Raw genomic sequence first — 17,903 nt, forward strand, 5'->3', positions numbered from 1 at the left:
AGGATATTAAACATCAATACTATTAAACACTCTAAGAGGATAACAAAAATTTACAAAACTATAATATGCACATCAAAATCAGATTTTAAGGCAGATGATGGTGACATCAGTAAATCATCAAAATTCAATTAATAGCAAACAGTTTTGGGGCTGGGCCATCCTTATCCCTAATATGAATTTGGACTTCCATGTGTGGGGATGGACTAACACATGGGGGCAAAACAAAAGAAGAGACCAAAATTATTTGTAAAATCGTCTAACTAGGGTAGCTCACTATAAAAATACACTGGTGTAATCATCTAAGCTGAAAGGTAAACAAGAAACCACATTATGGATTATATACCTCTCCTCATGGGATAGCAGACAGGAAAGATTTGTCGATCCAGAGTTCTCACAGCTTCTTAGCATCAATAGACAGCAACATCAGGTGCAGTGCAGAACAAAAGCTGCACATAGGGCAGGTTAGCAATTCAGAATTATTGGGCCTATTAGTACTGAAAAGCATAAGCAAATGGAGTAATAGGAAAGATGACTTTTAATTCTTAAGAAGACCTCTGAGGGTCATACGGATTTAGGAGAAGAGAGAGTAGCACCACATCAAGGGTCATCAGCAAGGCTTGACTGCCTAAAAGTTTCAAAAGCCTCTCCCTAACTAGAAACGTCCACATGTTTCTGATTGGTCTTCTATATGGGCTCATCTTGTGGAAATTAATCAATATCCAATGGAAAGTCATTGATGACATCAAGTTTGCAATTATTGCGGATTTTATTAGGGAGTGTGCAAAGTCATCTCGATAAAGTCATAGAATTCTGCCAAAATACAACACTTGTTTATCAACTGAAACTTTGTGATTCTTTCCCACGGTGCACAGGGTGATTCTGACAGTTCTCATGTGAATTGAACAATACTCCCTGTCTTGTTCGACAGACAAAACAAATCCTGTTACATTTGTTATTAGTTAAAACATGCTCTCTGTCTTTAATATAATAGTATATTCACCAACACATCAGCAACCTAGGAATTAATTCAGGTCAAATGGAATAGGATGAATTAGCACTTTTCCTCTACTACTGCAAAATGAATCTTCAGGCCTACTCTAGCTAAGGAAACCTAAATACTTATTTTAATGAAATAACTACATACAAATTCAATACACAAAGCATAATTATTTAACTGCAATCATTATCTATGATATTATAAACAGTTTAAACATGCATTTATTCCTTTGCACACATATAAATGATGTTAATAAATTAATTTAAATCAATATAAGTATGATTAATTCATGTTCATTTAATGCTCATAATCTACTTCAGCTCTACAGTATCTCTAAACATAATACTTTTAATATTAATTCATATCAGTAGTTCACTTGAATATAAATGCACAACATCTTTCATGGCAAAACGCAATGTTCAAAAAGAAATGGAGGTTACAATGTCTGCCATAATTCAAACATGCACATTTTTATATTTCATGTTAATTTATCTGGCTTTTAAATGAGGATCTTTAAGTCGCCATATGCTACTTTCTATGCCAATAATGTATTAGTAAAATTTGGTCTCTATCACAGTCTCTACTAGGTATCTGCTTCACTACTATTCTTATTATCTTATTATGCTATCTTCTCCCCCCTTAAATACCTTTTGTACTCATCAGGCTCAAAAAGCAGAGTTCAGCTTATTCTAGTAGTTCATTTTGACTGCAGGTGCCAATTCCTATGTCAGTAAGTGACATCACAGGAAATGTATTTACTTCATCTTAAATTGGTAACCTTGGATAACATCATGTGGACTGACCACCATGTTGGAAAGGGATTTTTAATAACCAGGTTTTCATGGAATTCACATAGTTTGTTTGACAACACCAAAGAAGTTCAAGTTTAATATCCATAGTGATGAATTCCACTGTCCCACTGCAACCCTCTAGCACTCCTACCAGCTTGCTGGACACCAGTCAGGGTCACCACAAGTGCTGAAGCATTAAACACCTAAGACAGCAAGGACACCCAGCCATTCGCTGAATGCTCCTTTCAACAACACATGAAGTCTCTGTTAAGCGCTTGGTTCTGCTCTCAACACTGCTCTTGTCACAGATGTAACAGTGGGCCTCCAGTGACCTGTCCATTCAAGACCTTCAGAAGTTGCATTTCAAGAGTCCTGTAAGCCTTTAACTTGGCCATTTTTGTGGGATTTTGAGGTTTCTTTCAAATACTACTCTAAAAGATGGACACAACTCATATGATGTTATTTTCTGCATATGTGAAGACTACAAATAAATATAGATGGGAGGCTGGAATGTATCTCAGCCACTGCTAATTAATTGGGGCTGCTTGACAGTCTACTGTTTGTTTGTCCACCATGTCACCTCAGAGCAGACCCAGCCATGTTCAAGTCACCAGTTGGACCAGTCCAGCCTAAACTGCCAAGCCAGGTCCTCTCTGAACCACACCATAAGCAACCCAAGAATGGATTTGGACTATTTGGACCTCTTCAGTTAGGTGCAATTTGGTTTCAGAGGCACAGTAAGCATACCTACCTAAGGCATCATAATGAATAATCCAAAAATGGGGTGGATAGAAGGCTTGAATTACTTTTAGCCTCTGGCATTTATTCAGGCCACATCCCTGTCCATTGTTTTTGCCTACCATGCCACCTCAGAATAAATCCAGTCCTCAGCAAATCAGCCTTAGTCCTACTCAAGTAGGAACAGTCCAGCCCAAATTGCCAAGCGCAGCCTTCTATGAACTGCAACACAACCAATCCAGGACCATGTTTGGCCTAATCTGGCTTCTTCAGTCAGGGGAAGCCTATTTCTACTGGCATAGTGAGCACTGGGCCTAGGTCTGGGCAAAATTGTTTTTCTTAGGGTGTCAAAGAATACAGAAAAGTGAGGGATGGAAATCTTGTAATAATCTCTGCCACTGCTAATTACACATCCCATTTCATCATTTTTTGCCTACCATGCCACCTCAAATTAGACCCAACCATATGTAAATCAGCTTGGCTCTGTCTTGCTCTAATATAAACAGTCCAGTCTGAACTGCCAAGCCAGGTACTCTTTGAACTGCATCACAAAAAACCCAAGACCGCTTTTGTCATATTTAGCCACTTCCATGTGTGGGGGTGGACTAACACATGGGGGCAAAACAAAAGTGTCAAGTGCACCTTGTTGCTCGTGGTGCCAGTAGTACATTGAGCAACAGGACCCCATCTCAGAATACTCGTCACAATGAAGAGTTAAAAAAAGTGATAGGCGGATTTTCCATGTGTTCTAAGTATCCCTAGCTGGGATTTATCTTGATAATAGTCTAATTAAAGTTGATTGCAGTAAAGGCATTTTGAGTGTCTTATGGTGCTATGGATATATTCAGACGGCGTCAGTCTAACCTCTACATAAGACCTTAAAATAAGTCTTGATATTTGTCTTTGTTGCTTTGTGAGAGGTTTTGTTGAACCTCATTCATACTAGAAATTTGCTAGTCATATTTATTTTCATTTTTAGATTTGGCAGCAAGGTGAATCGCTGGATGGTGCAGGATTGCCTCATGCTTTTAAGCAATGTGATATGGAATAGTAGGTGTCTTGTGTGGGGGTCACTGGGTTACTTGTTATCTTTAAAGACCACAACGGCGGCTGCTGCAAATGGCAAAGAGGGGGGATTTGGAGGGGCAGAGGAGCTGGAGGAATGGGGCAGACAAATAGTAAAGAAAAAAACACTTACTGTTCCTGTTGCCTCCTGCGGCCTCACTCCTCTTCTCTTCTGGTGTCCGATCATTCACTGGGAATCCAGCACAGGCTCCCCAGCAATTCTGACACTGCTCTCCTGCCATGGCTAGCATGAGAGCAGCGTCAGGCTTGGTCGGCCCCTCAGTCAGTGTACTGGGGTCTGTGCAGTTTCTCCAACCGTTGGGGAAACCTAAGTGTGCATGTGTGTTTGGCCGGCCTAAGATGGCCTCCCAAAAACACTTGCATACTTTGTGCACTCCACTCCTCCCCTCCACTCCCCCCTCCAATGGCCCAGCCCCGCCTCTCCCTTTGCATGCTTGCTGAGTCAGCAACAGAAAAGTACAACAATAATGAAATATTGTCATATTTTACTGCTGGTGACTCTTAGGCAGTGGGGCAATACTCTGCCATTGCGGAGGAGCAGCCCTTGGAAGACCAGTTTGACCTCCAAACCCCCCAATCCTCATGTTCGACCTCTTCTGGTCCTGTAGTGTTATTGGTGGTTCCGACTTTGTCTCTCTTGTTTCTCTGGGAGCTACGTCTGTTCTGTAGTCTGTTCATTACTTGAGCACTGAACGACTATATCTGCTGTAGCCTGATTACATTTATCATTTTATTTCGCTACCTGTTGGTTTCTTTGTTGGTTTGCCTAGTCTTTCTTAGTTCCTTGGATACTGTCCCTAATATATGGAGGAGAAACATAAGGGGATGCCAACTTATAAGGTGTAATGAGACACTAAATATCAAAAGCCCCAAGAAAGAAGACGGGAGAAGGCGACAGGGATGGGATTTGTGACCTCAGCCTGATGAGTTGCGTTGAGCATGAGCTGCGCTTATAGTGCCACGCCTTGCTACGTAACGTTATTTTAAATGTTTACTGAACGACGGCATGTGGCAGCTTTCTGCAGCAAAGTGGCCCAATGTCACCAATGTTTCCTTTACACCAACTAAGAGGCCTTTCTGATCAACATTACTTAATATTTCCTTTGTTTCTTTTGACTCAGTTTTGCGTATGACTTGTTACATGTCGTCGGGGGTACTTGGGTTCCCTGAATCAGGGTATTTCGCAGAGTCCTAACCACGCATATTCCTTTTTATCGCCTCCTTAAGTTTAAGGTGGGTGTCGTAAATCGTAACCAGTCATTTTGCCGAATTTCTAAAATGAAGAAAGTCAGCCTGTCAAAAACAGGTGGACGAAACCTCATTGTAGGAAAAAGTTAAAAGGACGAAATACCTTCATGAAAGGTAAAAGATAAATATAGAGAAAGAAGAGGACAGCGTGCCAAAGAGATAAGAATGGAGAAGGGCGAGCGTACCAGGACAGGGGTAATGTAGCCGGAGAGTAAGAGGCTTGTAAAAAAAAAGGAATGAGGCATAAATGGGAGTAAAGGGATGAAAAAATGAATTGGAGTAAACCGATAAGGAGAGTGTTTTAATAACACAATACACTGGAAGGTGGAGCATGGGGCTTGTAAAGTCTGTAAAAAAATAAAAAGTGGAAGCAGAGGGGTGGGGTGTAAGTGTTTTTATTATAAAAGGAAGCAAAGTGGTGGCGAATTAAGGGTTTTCTTTTAAAGGAAGCAAAGCAGGAGAGGGATTTTGGTCACCTGTTAAGAAAAGAAGTAAAGTGGAACAGGGAAGAGGCAGGGTGAATAAAATGTTTGAAAAAACAATAGGAGTCAACGGGAAAGGAGAGAAAAGCAGGGAAACAGCAAGGAGTTCAAAAAATAAATGGAGCAAAGTAGGAATGGGAGTAAGGGAATTGTAAAAAAAAATGAGAGGATGGCTGTAAGGGTAGTAAGAGGTTTAAAAAAGTGATTAAAGTAAGAGTGAGAGTAAATGGCAGTGCTTAATTTGTGCTTGTTGTTTCCGGTGCGGAGCACCGGCACTTATTTCTAATGGCCGGTGCTTAGTTTTCTGTCTCTAGCATTTACCGCGAGCGAAAGACACGTGGGAATGACGGTGGAAGAGAAAAACGAAAAAGAGTCAGAAAGGGGAAAAGCAGGAAGCTGACAGAGTGAGCTGAAGGGGCAGGTAGTGTCTGTAAATGGACTGAAGAGGCCCTAGGTGGCTTCAGGATTACGCTACCTCAGTATTATGTGCTCACACTTTTAATTGTAGCAGCCGCGTGTTTAATCGGAGGGCTTTGAGTTTCGGCACCCTTTTATTTACAAATTAAGCACTGGTAAATGGTTTGCAAAAAAAAGGAAGTAAAGATGGTTTTGACAAAAAGAAGTAAAACAAGAGCATCTTGAGTGATCTGTGAAAAAGGGAGTAAAGGTGGAGAGGAATACAGGGTAAAGAACTTTGAAAAAAGGAGAGAAGTAGGAGGAAGATGTTTGTAAAAAATGGAGTAAAGGAGGAGGACTAAGGAGGTTTAGAAAAGGAAGTAGAACAGGAGTAAGGGGCTTGTAAAAAAGGGGTAGAGCATGAAGGGGTGCAAGATGTATGCAAGAAGGGTGAATATGGGGAGGAGAAGTAATGGGGTATTTAGAAAATAGGCGTAACGTGGGAGAGGAAACAAGGGGTTTAAAAAACTGTAGTAAAGTGGGAGGGGTAGTATTACAAGGAGTACGGAAGGCAGGGAGGAGGGTCTTACATAATAATGCAGGGACGTTAAGATGTGGGTAAAAAGCTATAAAACTAAAATCAATAATGGCTTTAAGCAGGTTATTTTCTTCTTCTCCAGTTCCAGTCCTTTTCGGGACTTGCCAGTTAAGTTCATTTGGTTCAGCTTCACACAGGTAGCTGATAAATTAAAAAACGAGCATCTTTGATTATTTTGCTAGTTCCTCCACACACAGATGTCCTTTAAGACTCAGGACTGTGTTAGTGGAAATGGCCTGACCCAAAACGGGAGATTCAAATGACCCAAATAGAGCTTCTAAAGGAGGACACAGCAGACTAGGATAACATTGCTGCTTCCAGCTCTAGTCCCTCATCAGAAGGAAGCTTTAACTTTTCCACTGACAATGATATCTAACTAACCTTCTCAAAAGTGGTCCTGTCAGGTGAACAAAATGTCACAAACAAGTCCCTTTGGTAATTATGGTATTCATTTACCATCACCGAATTATGTACTGGGAGTGATCTGCTTCTCTGACTCCCAGTGTGTCTTCATCCGAGATAGCTGATGCTCGCTGCTCGGCTATTATGATGTCATGTCACAATGTTTTAGACTCTTTGATAAAGCTCTTAGCAAAACAACACTCTACAAAAGATCATTCTTGGAAACGTTAACATCTATCCTAGGAATGTTAATACATAAAAAGTGTCCCAAAAACAAGAGCTTTACAGAAACCAAAACTTATTCCCAGGGCAGCCATAAACCTGCTGAAAATAACAAAATGTCTTTAATAGTATCAAACTTAACCAAGAATCCGGTATATATTACCGTAGAGGACCAAGAAGACAATGATAATAAATGAAATGGCACTTATATATATATAGATTTTTTGCTTCTTTGATCACACAGTTTTTGACGGGTGAGCCTCACTACTGGTGTCTCATCACACACTGTAATCACATGGTGAACTGTCTGCGTGTGTTTACCACAAGTATCTGCCTTTTAAGATAAGGCCACTGAGATGCAGCAAGGGTTAGGGGCATTAGGTTGGTTACACATGAACACGTGTGCACATGCATGTGCATGCGTATACATTCTGCACGTGGGAAACGACTGTTCTGCACAGTCTGGTAACAGCGCACAGGTAGCCTGGTGCAGGGGGACTCTGCAGGATTAGGTATTCAACTGGGATAGGCCTCACGAGGGTAGTGTTTGGCTTTAGGGAAAGTCGGTGTGCTTTACTGTTTTAACCATAGTGACACTCCATTATACACATAGGGAAGGATCTGCCTTCTAGTGTAGTTACATTTTCTGCAGCAACAGGAATAAAGGCTGCCCCCACATAAAATGAGCAATTAGCACTACTTCTCCCAGCTCCTGAGAAAGAAAGGGGTAGGGCGGGGTGATCTGTATCAATCACCCAGCTGTCACACAGTAGCAGGGATGGCCCTGCCCAAGCCCACTGAACAAAGGAGAGTGCCCAGACTACTGGAGAAAACCCACTAGGTGGTTCCCTTTGAAATTCTAGGTGCAAGTCTCTAGTAGTGATGTCAGCGAGGGGTGGCCCTGAGACCCCAGGACCTGATGTGATCAGTGGATCCTGGATGACGCCATTTTGGATTCTCTCAACATGCTGTGCAGGAGGTGGAGAGGTGATGTGGCACCCAGGGTTGGTTAGGGGTGCCTGCCTTCTGGACCCTTCCTCTCCCCTTTATAAACTCTTGCACAGAGAATACTCCCTCCTGCAATATTTCTAACTACTGCGCTGCTAGCTCCTGGGACTGCCATGAAGAACTGGAAGTAGGAACTCCCTGACCCCAGTCAGGACCCGGGACTCTGTCCACTTGACCCCAGGACCAGTGGGTCTCCCCAAGGGTCAGTGAGGCGGCGGTGTTTTCACCATGGCGTCTCCACCATGATCATAATATGGTGGGCGGACCGCCACTACCTCAGCGGTCTGCCCACCTCTGGACTGCCAGACTCATAATGAGGCCCAAAGTGTAGTGCGAGGACGCAGCCTTAGAAAACACCAAAGAGAAACTGACGCAGCTCTCCCTGGCGCAGTGGGAGAGCCACAGCTCTAATATCCACTACTTGCTACCAAATCACTACCACATCACCCCATAATGCTTTGCAGGGCCTTTTAATTCACTTGCATGTTCACCCATGTCTCAGCCTGTGGTAGTCCCAGGATGGTGGGACCACCACCAAATTGTTCAGCACGACATGCTCCTTCTCCCTAGGTCATCTTCTGGGTCCCCACTCTAAATTTGTGGGGGGCAAAAGCATCACCTTTTTCCCTGTTCAAGGCATTTTTAATCTCTCCTATGTTTGGAGCTTTTGTTCTATAGCCGGTGTTGGAAATGGCCCTTTTTGCAGGGTTATCCCCAAACTTTTGCCTTATTCCTCCAATTTTTTTTAGGTCTGTTTTTGTTGGTTTATTGTCTCTGTGCACTTTACCACTTCTAATCAGTGCTAAAGTGCAAGTGCTCCCTATAGAAATTGTACTGTTGATTGGTTTATCCATGATTGGCATATTTGATTTACTAGTAAAGTGTACTAGAGGTGCCCAGGGCATGTAAATCAAATGCTACTAGTGGGCCTGCAGCACTGGTTATGCCACCCACATTAGTAGCCCTGTAAACATGGCTCAGACCTGCCACTGCAGTGTCTGTGTGTGCAGTTTTAAACTGCCAATTCGACTTGGCAAGTATACCCACTTGCCAGGACTCAACCTTCCCTTTTACTACATGTAAGGCACCCCTAAGTTAGGCCCTAGGTAGTCCCATGGGCAGGGTGCAGTGTATGTTTAAGGTAGGACATATACAGTACTAGTGTGTTTTATATGTCCTAACGGTGAAATACTGCCAAATTCGGTTTTCACTGTGCAAGGCCTATCTCTCTCATAGGTTAACATGGGGGCTGCCTTTATATATCCTTAAAGCGCAGATTCCCTTTGAGACTAGATACAAATGTGGAGTTTAGAGTCTCTGAACTCATAATTTAAAAATACATCTTTTAGTGAAGTTGTTTTTTAAATTGTCTGTTTGAAAATGCCACTTTTAGAAAGTAGGCATTTTCTTGTTTTTACCATTCTGTGACTCTGCCTATTTGTGGATTGTCTGTCTGGGTCATTTTGACAGTTGGGCTAATCACACCTCTCCTCTAGACAGTGACACAAAGGGGGCTGGGGTGTAACCTGCAAATCTTGATTAGACATCTGTGCTGGAGGGGAGGGGAGGAGTTGTCACTCACACCTGAAAGGACTGTGCCTGCCCTCACACAATGCCGTCTTTGACCCCCTGGTGAGTGTCTGGGGCCTAGCCTGGACAAGGAGGGATCTTGCAAACACTTGAAACTTTGCTGTGAAGTTTGCCAACTTCAAAGGCAGAACTGGGTATAAGAAGAAGACCCAAAACCCCAGACTTTTAGAATCTTTCTGGAATCAAGAGGAACCTCTGCCCAGGAGAAGAGCTGCAGAGCAGAAGGAGGAGTACTGTCCCTTTGCTGTGTTGCTTGGCTGGACTGGCCTACAGTTGCTGGTTCTCCCTGAAAAGAGTGCAAAGGGTGAACTTTGCTTTGTGTCCTGTTTAAGGAAATTCTCCAAGGGCCTGGAGTAGAGCTTGCCTTTTGTTGGAAATCTCAGGGACACCAAAGACTACAGTTTCCTCGATCTGCAGCACTGGGAACTGATTGCTTTGTGCTGTTCAAGAGGAGAACCCACCGCGATGCCGCCAACGACGCCGCTGGCCTGCACCGTGACCTGCCAACGCCACACAGTCGCATTGCCCCACTTCGCACCACGACCCTGGTCTCACCGACGGCGTCATAGGACGACTTCACCGAGCCGCTGCTCACACTGCGACCTGTGGGCCCCGCACTCCGCCATCGCCTGCTCACACCGCAGCCTGGGCTTCCCCGACGACGACGCTCCTGCTGACACCGGTGCCACAGCCTGCACCGTGGCCTGTGGACACCGCTCGTGAGGTACACGAAGCACCGTCCCATCCAGCACTGCAGCCCCGGTCCACCGAAGCCAGCACCATCGACCCTGGTCTCACTGACGGCGTCATCCTGCCTGCACCATGGCCTGTGGACGCTGCTCGTGAGGGTCACAAGGCATCGTCCCATTGCGCACTGCTGGCTTGGGCCTACCAACGACAGCGCTTCAGCAACGATGCCGCCGCTGCCTGCACCGTGACCTGTGGACACCGCATGTTGCACTGCCCCGTTTCACACCGCAGCTCTGGTCTCACCGATACCGCTGGATGCTGTCACCGAGCCGCTGCCTGCACCATGACCTGTGGGCACCCCATGTCGCATCGTCCTGCTTCGCACCGCAGCCCCGATGCTATCCACGCTGGCGCACCTGACTTTATCAGCCTGGAGTTTGATCTGCAACGCGTGTGACCTCAAGGGCCCAACGACTCCTGCACCGACTCCGGAACCAACACCACAACGTCAGTGACGCCGCTCTCCAGAGCTCACTGCGAGGATCACGAAGCCCTGCAAATCCAAAGTACTGTTTGCAGGTCTTCCCGACACCGTAGCTGGCTTGCAACGCCACGGCCGGCCTGATCTGTTAGTTTTGTTGATCACGACACTGTGATAGCCCCAGGTGGAGCTATTGACTTCAAGGAACTGTAGTTTTGAGTAAATCTTGCAGAATTGATATTTTTCTTACTGTATGTTAGATTTTTATCGTATTAGGTCTTGTCTTATATAGATAAATATTGGCTATTTTTCTAAAACTGGTGTGGTGTCTGTTTGTAGTGTTTTCACTTATTACTGTGTGTTATGTGCAAATGCTTTACACATTGCTTCCGAGATAAGCCTGACTGCTTGTGCCAAGCTACCAAGGGGGTGAGCAGGGGTTATCTGAGCTGGTATCTCCCTTATCCTGACTAGAGTGAGGGTCCCTACTTGGACATGGTAAAAACCGACTGCCAACTAGAGACCCCATTTCCAACAGCCGGGAGCAGTTTGCTTTCTATAGGGGCCTGGAAGGTGTATAAATGTATAATGTATTGTTCATGTGGTTATGCCCTCTAGGGGCCGAATTTATGGTTACAATGCAATGCTTTTTCACCATGTTGGTTTACTGTGATGCTCTCTAGGAGTTGTTCTCAACATTACAGATTTTTGACAAGTGTATGAAAGGATGCACAAACAAAATTGCTTCCTGATAAATGTATTTTGGGGTTTTCATGATAATTGTCCATGTTCTATTGATGCATCCTTATCAGAATTATGACAATGATTCATGCCAAAGTAATACAGTTATTACACAATTATTGCTGAAACTCACTTGATATGTTTGGCTGACCCCTCTAGGGGGTGTCCAGTGATAGCACAATGTCATCTAGTATGTTCCATCTGCCAATGTATATTTGTAAATTATTGTGTAGTATTTAGTAGTGTGTGCGTAATAAATGTACCTCTCTGTTTTCTAAACAAAAAGTGCTGACTGGACAATCATTTATTGAATGTTATTGTGTGCCAGTGATTGATGATTACTAGCCCACACCACCTCCCTTGAGTAGGCCGTAGACTGCTCCACCACTGCCCTGTGAGAGTCAAGCACTACAATGGGGTGTTTGGCTCCCACTGAGGACAATTGAGGAACTGGTACTTGTGCTCACCACAAAACTAATAGCCCAATTTCCATCATATGAACCAAATATATAATAAAATAAAAATTGCCTAGAGACATTGATCTTTATATTTCCATCAAATACTTATAACATTAATATTTTCTGTATTCTTTTATACATACAGATGGAAAATGCCGAGCTGGTTAACGTTTTTCCTTCAATCCCACCTGTCACTCCTAGACTAGAAAACATGCAAAACATTTCTCTGAAAGTGACTCCTGAAATTGCAAACGGAGAAATTGGCTTTATAAGCAAACTACCAATAGTTACAAATGAACCAGAAGATTTCAGCTCTAATTTGGTAAATATATGTACATTTTTTCCTTTGCTAATTTGCAGAAAATAATATTAATATCTACTTTATTTGTGTCAGTATATAAGCTAAATGACGAAGTTGAGAATATCTGACTGAAATGCTGCGTTTGATGGAGGGACAGACTACTTCAGACATTGTCTGTCACCAACTTTGGTGTGGAATTTAATGGAAGTTTCATGAAACAGTGACTACAATTAATCCTTTTGAGCATGCAACCTCGATATGTTATTAAAATCTACGTGGTCAACTGCCTTGTTTTTTTATGTCACCTACTAACTCACATATGAATGTCGAATGTGGTGGTCCATTTATAAGTTGTTCATCAGTTTTTGTATACTGTTGTGCATGAATGGTAGTTGCCTCAGAACAATGTGCAGGTGCACAGGAGTGCATTCATGGAAATTTGGGGTGGTGTAATACATAGCTAAAGTAGACTCTTGACATAGTTGTAGGCACCTTGTAGTGGGAATTAAGCCAATGTTCTAGTTCAGGTAGATTAACGGTGTCTGATTATCCATGAGGTTGCTTGTACTGTATAATTTAAACCAACAGTAAGAAGGCATTGTGAAGCAAACAACTCAAAATCAGCTAATGGTGAAACATAAATGACCTTGGCTCCTTGCCCTTATGGAGATGTATTTATGTGCATTTGCCTGGACAACAGTAGAACAAACAACTAAATATTTTTGTACCGAGATCAATATGGTTATATATTAGCATTCACTTAATAAAACCTTGAGTGTGTCATGACATTCCTGACTTTTTTAAATAGACGTTAGATGTTTATCAAGAACGCTTTCATAAACATCATTCTTGATTGTGCTCAAATCTTTTATCAGACATGTTTTTCAAGACCAAGTATGACACTTTTTGAGAACTTTTCATTTTCATAATTTTCTGAGGATATAGCTTTTGTAAAATAGAAAAATGAAAATTTTATTTCACCGATTTGACATTTTGTATGGATTTTGAGAAACGAATTTCCTCTCTGAGTTACTTATTGTTACTCCCAAATTCTTCACATGTGATTCCCATGTCTGATTTTTTTTAAATACATATTTATTGACATTTTTCCAAAAAGTGAATTCTTCATAGGATTAGTAGATCATGTTGCAGGGTCTCTATATCATGGTACAAACATATCCATTTCGTGACATGTTACATGCAGTACAGGTAATCAGTTATTATATCAATATGCTTATTGTACATCTCCTGCTATTACCCCTATCCTCTAATATTGTAACCCTCATCACTGTTCCAGTATATAGACTTCCACGCCCTGCAACAGATATTTCGCCATGCCATTTAACCGTGATAACTAAAAAATCTAACTTTGCGCTAGTGAGACATTTCCAATACTGGCGTGAGGATCTGGGCAAACAGGGCCACCAGCCCACCACTCCAGGGGTACATGCCCCCCCACCCCTGTCCCTCTCTACTTCACCCTCGCTGGTGTTCGATCACACTATGTAACTACTGGCATCTCTGTGTGACATGTAGCGGGTTCAGGGCGCTCCTAACAGTGTTCTTGTGGTGTCCTCTTCTAGGTTCTGCTCTAGGAGGGTACCCCATCCTCTTTCATCCACTTCAGTTCCTCCCTATTCATCTCCTGTCCCGAGCTCTGAATGGGTCGCATCTGCTTCTCCCCCCCCATTCTCTTGACAATTGCCCACCACTGATATCTTCTTCTCCAACTCTTCCAACAAGTCAGCCCGAATGGGACAATTGGGCGCTGGCAGATCCCTCGTTCCTCCTCCTGCCGCAGTGCACGCAGCTCAGCCTGCGCCCAGGTCGATACGTTGTGTCTCCAGGCCACCACTGAGGGGCCTCTAGTGGACTTCCAGTTCATGGCTATTCGGCGTTTGAAGAGCGCCAGTGCCAGATCCAAGAACCTGTCGCTGACCCTCCGTGCAGCTGGTCTGGAGCTCAGGCCCAACAAGCAGAGGGAATGGTCCATCTCCACGTTCACGCCCAGCACCCCTTCCAGGTCTCCCAGGACGCTCCTCCAGCACTGCCTTATCTCAGGGCAATGTCACAGCATGTGGTCCAAGTCTGCTCCCTCATCACCGCATCTGGGACATGCCCGGGGTTCACCCCCGTATATCACCTGAATCCTGTGCAGTGTGAGTTAAGTTCTATGTACATAATTGTACTGGATATATCGAAGATGGGTGTTCCGTGATATCCTACGAGGGTATGCCAGCACGCTGCACCACTCCGCATCAGTCATGCCTCTGCCCAATGTTATCTCCCACTTCGTCCTAAAGCCCTGAAGGGATTCCATTGTGCCCTCATTGTGAGCTCTGTAAAGTCTAGTGGTGTGGTGCGTATCCCCCCCCATGGTTAGTAAAAGGTGGAGTACTGTTTATACCTCTGGCTCCGCGTTTACCATATGCCAGTGTTCCCGTATGGAGTGTGCCAGTATTTGATACAGTAGGAATTGCTCTCTCGGGACTCTATTGTCTTCCACCATATTGGTGAAAGAGCGCATCACCCCATTTCAGAAGAAGTCTCCCAGTGTCTCCATTCCCGCCTGTGTCCAGGCCCCGACTTGGGATCTCGGCAATACCTGATATGGGGTACCCCGGGGTAATGCAGCCATTGGAAACGCCGGCGAGTAGTCTGTCTTTATTCCCATGCATTTCAGACACCTCCTCCAGCAGGAGAAGGCCACCTTCAGTAGGGTATTCCCCGCTGGTAGTGATATCCGGTGATTGAGCATTTGTGCCAATATTAAGTCTCCCCCAATCTCTCCCCTGGAAGTGACCCAGTCTAGCCACCCCTCCCCAGTAAACCACCTAGATATCCATTGTTGTTGGCTTGACAAATAATAAAGTTCAAAATCCGGAACTCCAAGTCCGCCCTCGTCCACAGGGCGACGTAATATAGATAGGGCAGTCCGCCTGCGGTCCTCATCCCAAATGAGCTCTCGGAGCAGTATATTCAACTCCGTAAACCAGCTCACCGGGACCGTCACCGGGAGATTAGAGAAATAATATAGAAGGCGGGGTAACATAATCATTTTAGAGAGGGATACTCACGCCATTGTGGGTAATTTAAGAGAGCGCCAGAATGCCACTACGAACCTCAAAGACCGAAGTGTCTTGCCTAGGTTGCCATCACAGAGGTCCCCTAAGTCATGGAACACCTGTATTCCCAAATATTTGAATGAGTGGGTTGCCCATCCGATATCCACGGGACAGGACGGCGGTCGCGGCTCACCCGCCCCCCACGGGAAGACATACGTCTTACTCCTATTGAGCCTAAGGCCTGAGTGCACACCAAATTCCTCCAACAGTGTAAGTGCCCATGGGATCCCAGAATCACCCTCCCTCAGGTAGATTAATTTGTCATCCGCGTAGAGTGAAATGTTATGTTCTGTGCGGCTCCATTTCACCCCTCTGCCTCTACCTTCCTCCCAGAATTGGGCCGCCAGGGGCTCGTCAACAAGTGCAAACAATAGCAGTGACAACGGGCAGCCCTGTCTGGTCCCTCTAAATACAGGGTAAGCAGCCAATACCATCCGGCCCGTCCTCACTCGAGCCATTGGTCTGCTATACAGTAAGTCTACCCACCGTGCCCACCCCTCACCTAGGCCCATCCGGAGCATCACGGCCCTCAGGTAATCCCACCTCACTGAGTCAAACGCCTTCTCAAAATCCACAGAGAGAAATACCGCCCCTGGTGGTCTCTCATCCCACGGCATATGCAAGAAGGCAAATAAAAATCTGAGATTGAAGGATGTGTTACGTGCCAGTATGAAACCGTTTTGGTCATCGTGTATTAGGGTGGGCATGTGGTGGACCAGCCGATTGGGGAGAAGTTTGCTCAGTATTTTAAAATTGCAGTTTAACATCGAGAGCGGTCTAAAATCTGCCACCGAATCGCTTCCCCGTGATTCGGTCTTAGGCAGGGGGACCACCAGTGCCTCCCTCATTGTCTCAGGTAGTGTACCCTGCTGGATTGTCTCTGCATAGAGTTCAACCAGTATGGGTGCCAGAATATCCAAGTACCTCTTATAAAACTCCATGGGGAGTCCATCTGTGCCCGGCGTCTTGCCCTCTGCTAGCTGTGTGATAGCAGTTTTGACTTCCTCCAGCGTTACTTGGTTCCCCAGTGGTTCCCTATCCTGCAGTGCCAGAGTGCACAGTGGTAACGATTGCAGGTGGGCTCCCAATGAATCAGGGTGGTCCAACTCTGGTTTTCTGTAAAGTGTCTCATAATAATGCCTAAATGCATCATTTATTGCAGCTAGGTCATGTTCGCGATCCCCACCCGCGCCACATACACTCGTTATTGGTGCACCCTGCCCATGGGTCCTCACCAACCATGCCAGCATCCTGCCCGATCTACCCTCCTCCGTGGCATAGATGCCAAATGCTTCCGGTAACTATGGTGGCGTAGCTTTTCCTCAGTCAGGTTGTAAGATTATTTCACTTGAAGGAGTCTATTGCGCGCTGCCTGATCTATGCCCCCAGTGTTTTCGCCTTTGTGTATTATCTTTTCTAGGCGTTCACGCTCAAGAATCCGCGTGATTCCCACAGAGGTGCAGACTTTTCCTCATTGTGAACATCTTCTTATACATACAGTTCCACACTGTAGAAATACCGACGTCCAACAGAAGGCACATTCAATTCTAGGTGGTATGCCTAGAAAGCTCTGCCTGATGCAACTTTCCGTCTGTACTACTGGGAATATTTGCAAATTGCAAAAGGTAGTTAACCTGCACCCGTTTTTAGGAGTAATGTGATAAGTCCAAATGTACTACTGGCTTTGGGAATAGGACCCTTAGGGCCCATTCATTTTTCTTTTAATTCTTTTTTATTGCATATATACCCTTCTTTGGGAGACTCAAGGAATGTGACAGTGAATCTTCCTGAGCTCTGCGCCTCGATGGGATTTGGTTGTTCTGCCTCGAGGACGAAGTGTTAAATTGTTCTTATGCTTAGAATTGATTGAAACGTGAACACTAATGCATATAATTATAGGTCAATAATGCAATTTTGTCATATTATCAAATTTGCCATGCATTCTGCTTCTCACTTTTTCTTTTTGTTCGCAGGTCTCCATACCGTTACATCGAGATGGCACTGATGGACAGGCCACTGTTTTCTGGAGTTTGACACCCTCGAATCTCAATCCAAAATCCGTAACAGTAGAAGACTTGAGCCCTTTTAATGGCTCTGTTATATTTTTAACTGGACAGAGTGACACATTTATTAACATAACCATTAAGGCAGATGACATCCCGGAACTAAATGAATCTGTAATAATATCACTCGACAGGTATCAATTAGTATTTTTTTTAACCTTATGACAATTCTTAATGGGTTTATTTTGTAGTCAGTAGCGTTTCCGTTAATGAATATTCTAATATTAGTTATTACAATACTCTAATATCTGTTAGATTTATATTAGGTGGTAGCATAAAATTGCATATAATATTTTTATTGATTTAATTTGATATGTATAGCACTGGCTTGTGACAAATATACTAACCACTAACCATACTAGCCACTTCATAGCACTAACTCTTAGAGAAGCAAAGGCTCTCTGGCTACAGGACTTCACCTGTGGTGTTTCCCGTGTCTGGATTTTACTCTGATGGATATTCTTTGCCATGCTACATAGTAGGATG

The 17,903-nt window shown here is 44.2% G+C and overlaps 1 protein-coding gene across 1 annotated transcript in view; it reads left to right on the forward strand.

Moving 5' to 3' along the window:
• ADGRV1 (adhesion G protein-coupled receptor V1) overlaps positions 1 to 17,903 on the forward strand; it is a 2,003,619-nt gene that overhangs the window by 304,091 nt on the left and 1,681,625 nt on the right. The window contains exons 10-11 of the mRNA XM_069225272.1: positions 12,074 to 12,250; positions 17,328 to 17,551. Coding sequence (XP_069081373.1) covers positions 12,074 to 12,250; positions 17,328 to 17,551 — 401 coding nt within the window. The remainder of the gene's footprint in view (positions 1 to 12,073; positions 12,251 to 17,327; positions 17,552 to 17,903) is intronic.

This window comes from Pleurodeles waltl, chromosome 1_1 (assembly GCF_031143425.1).
Source record: "Pleurodeles waltl isolate 20211129_DDA chromosome 1_1, aPleWal1.hap1.20221129, whole genome shotgun sequence".
Taxonomy (NCBI): domain Eukaryota; kingdom Metazoa; phylum Chordata; class Amphibia; order Caudata; family Salamandridae; genus Pleurodeles; species Pleurodeles waltl.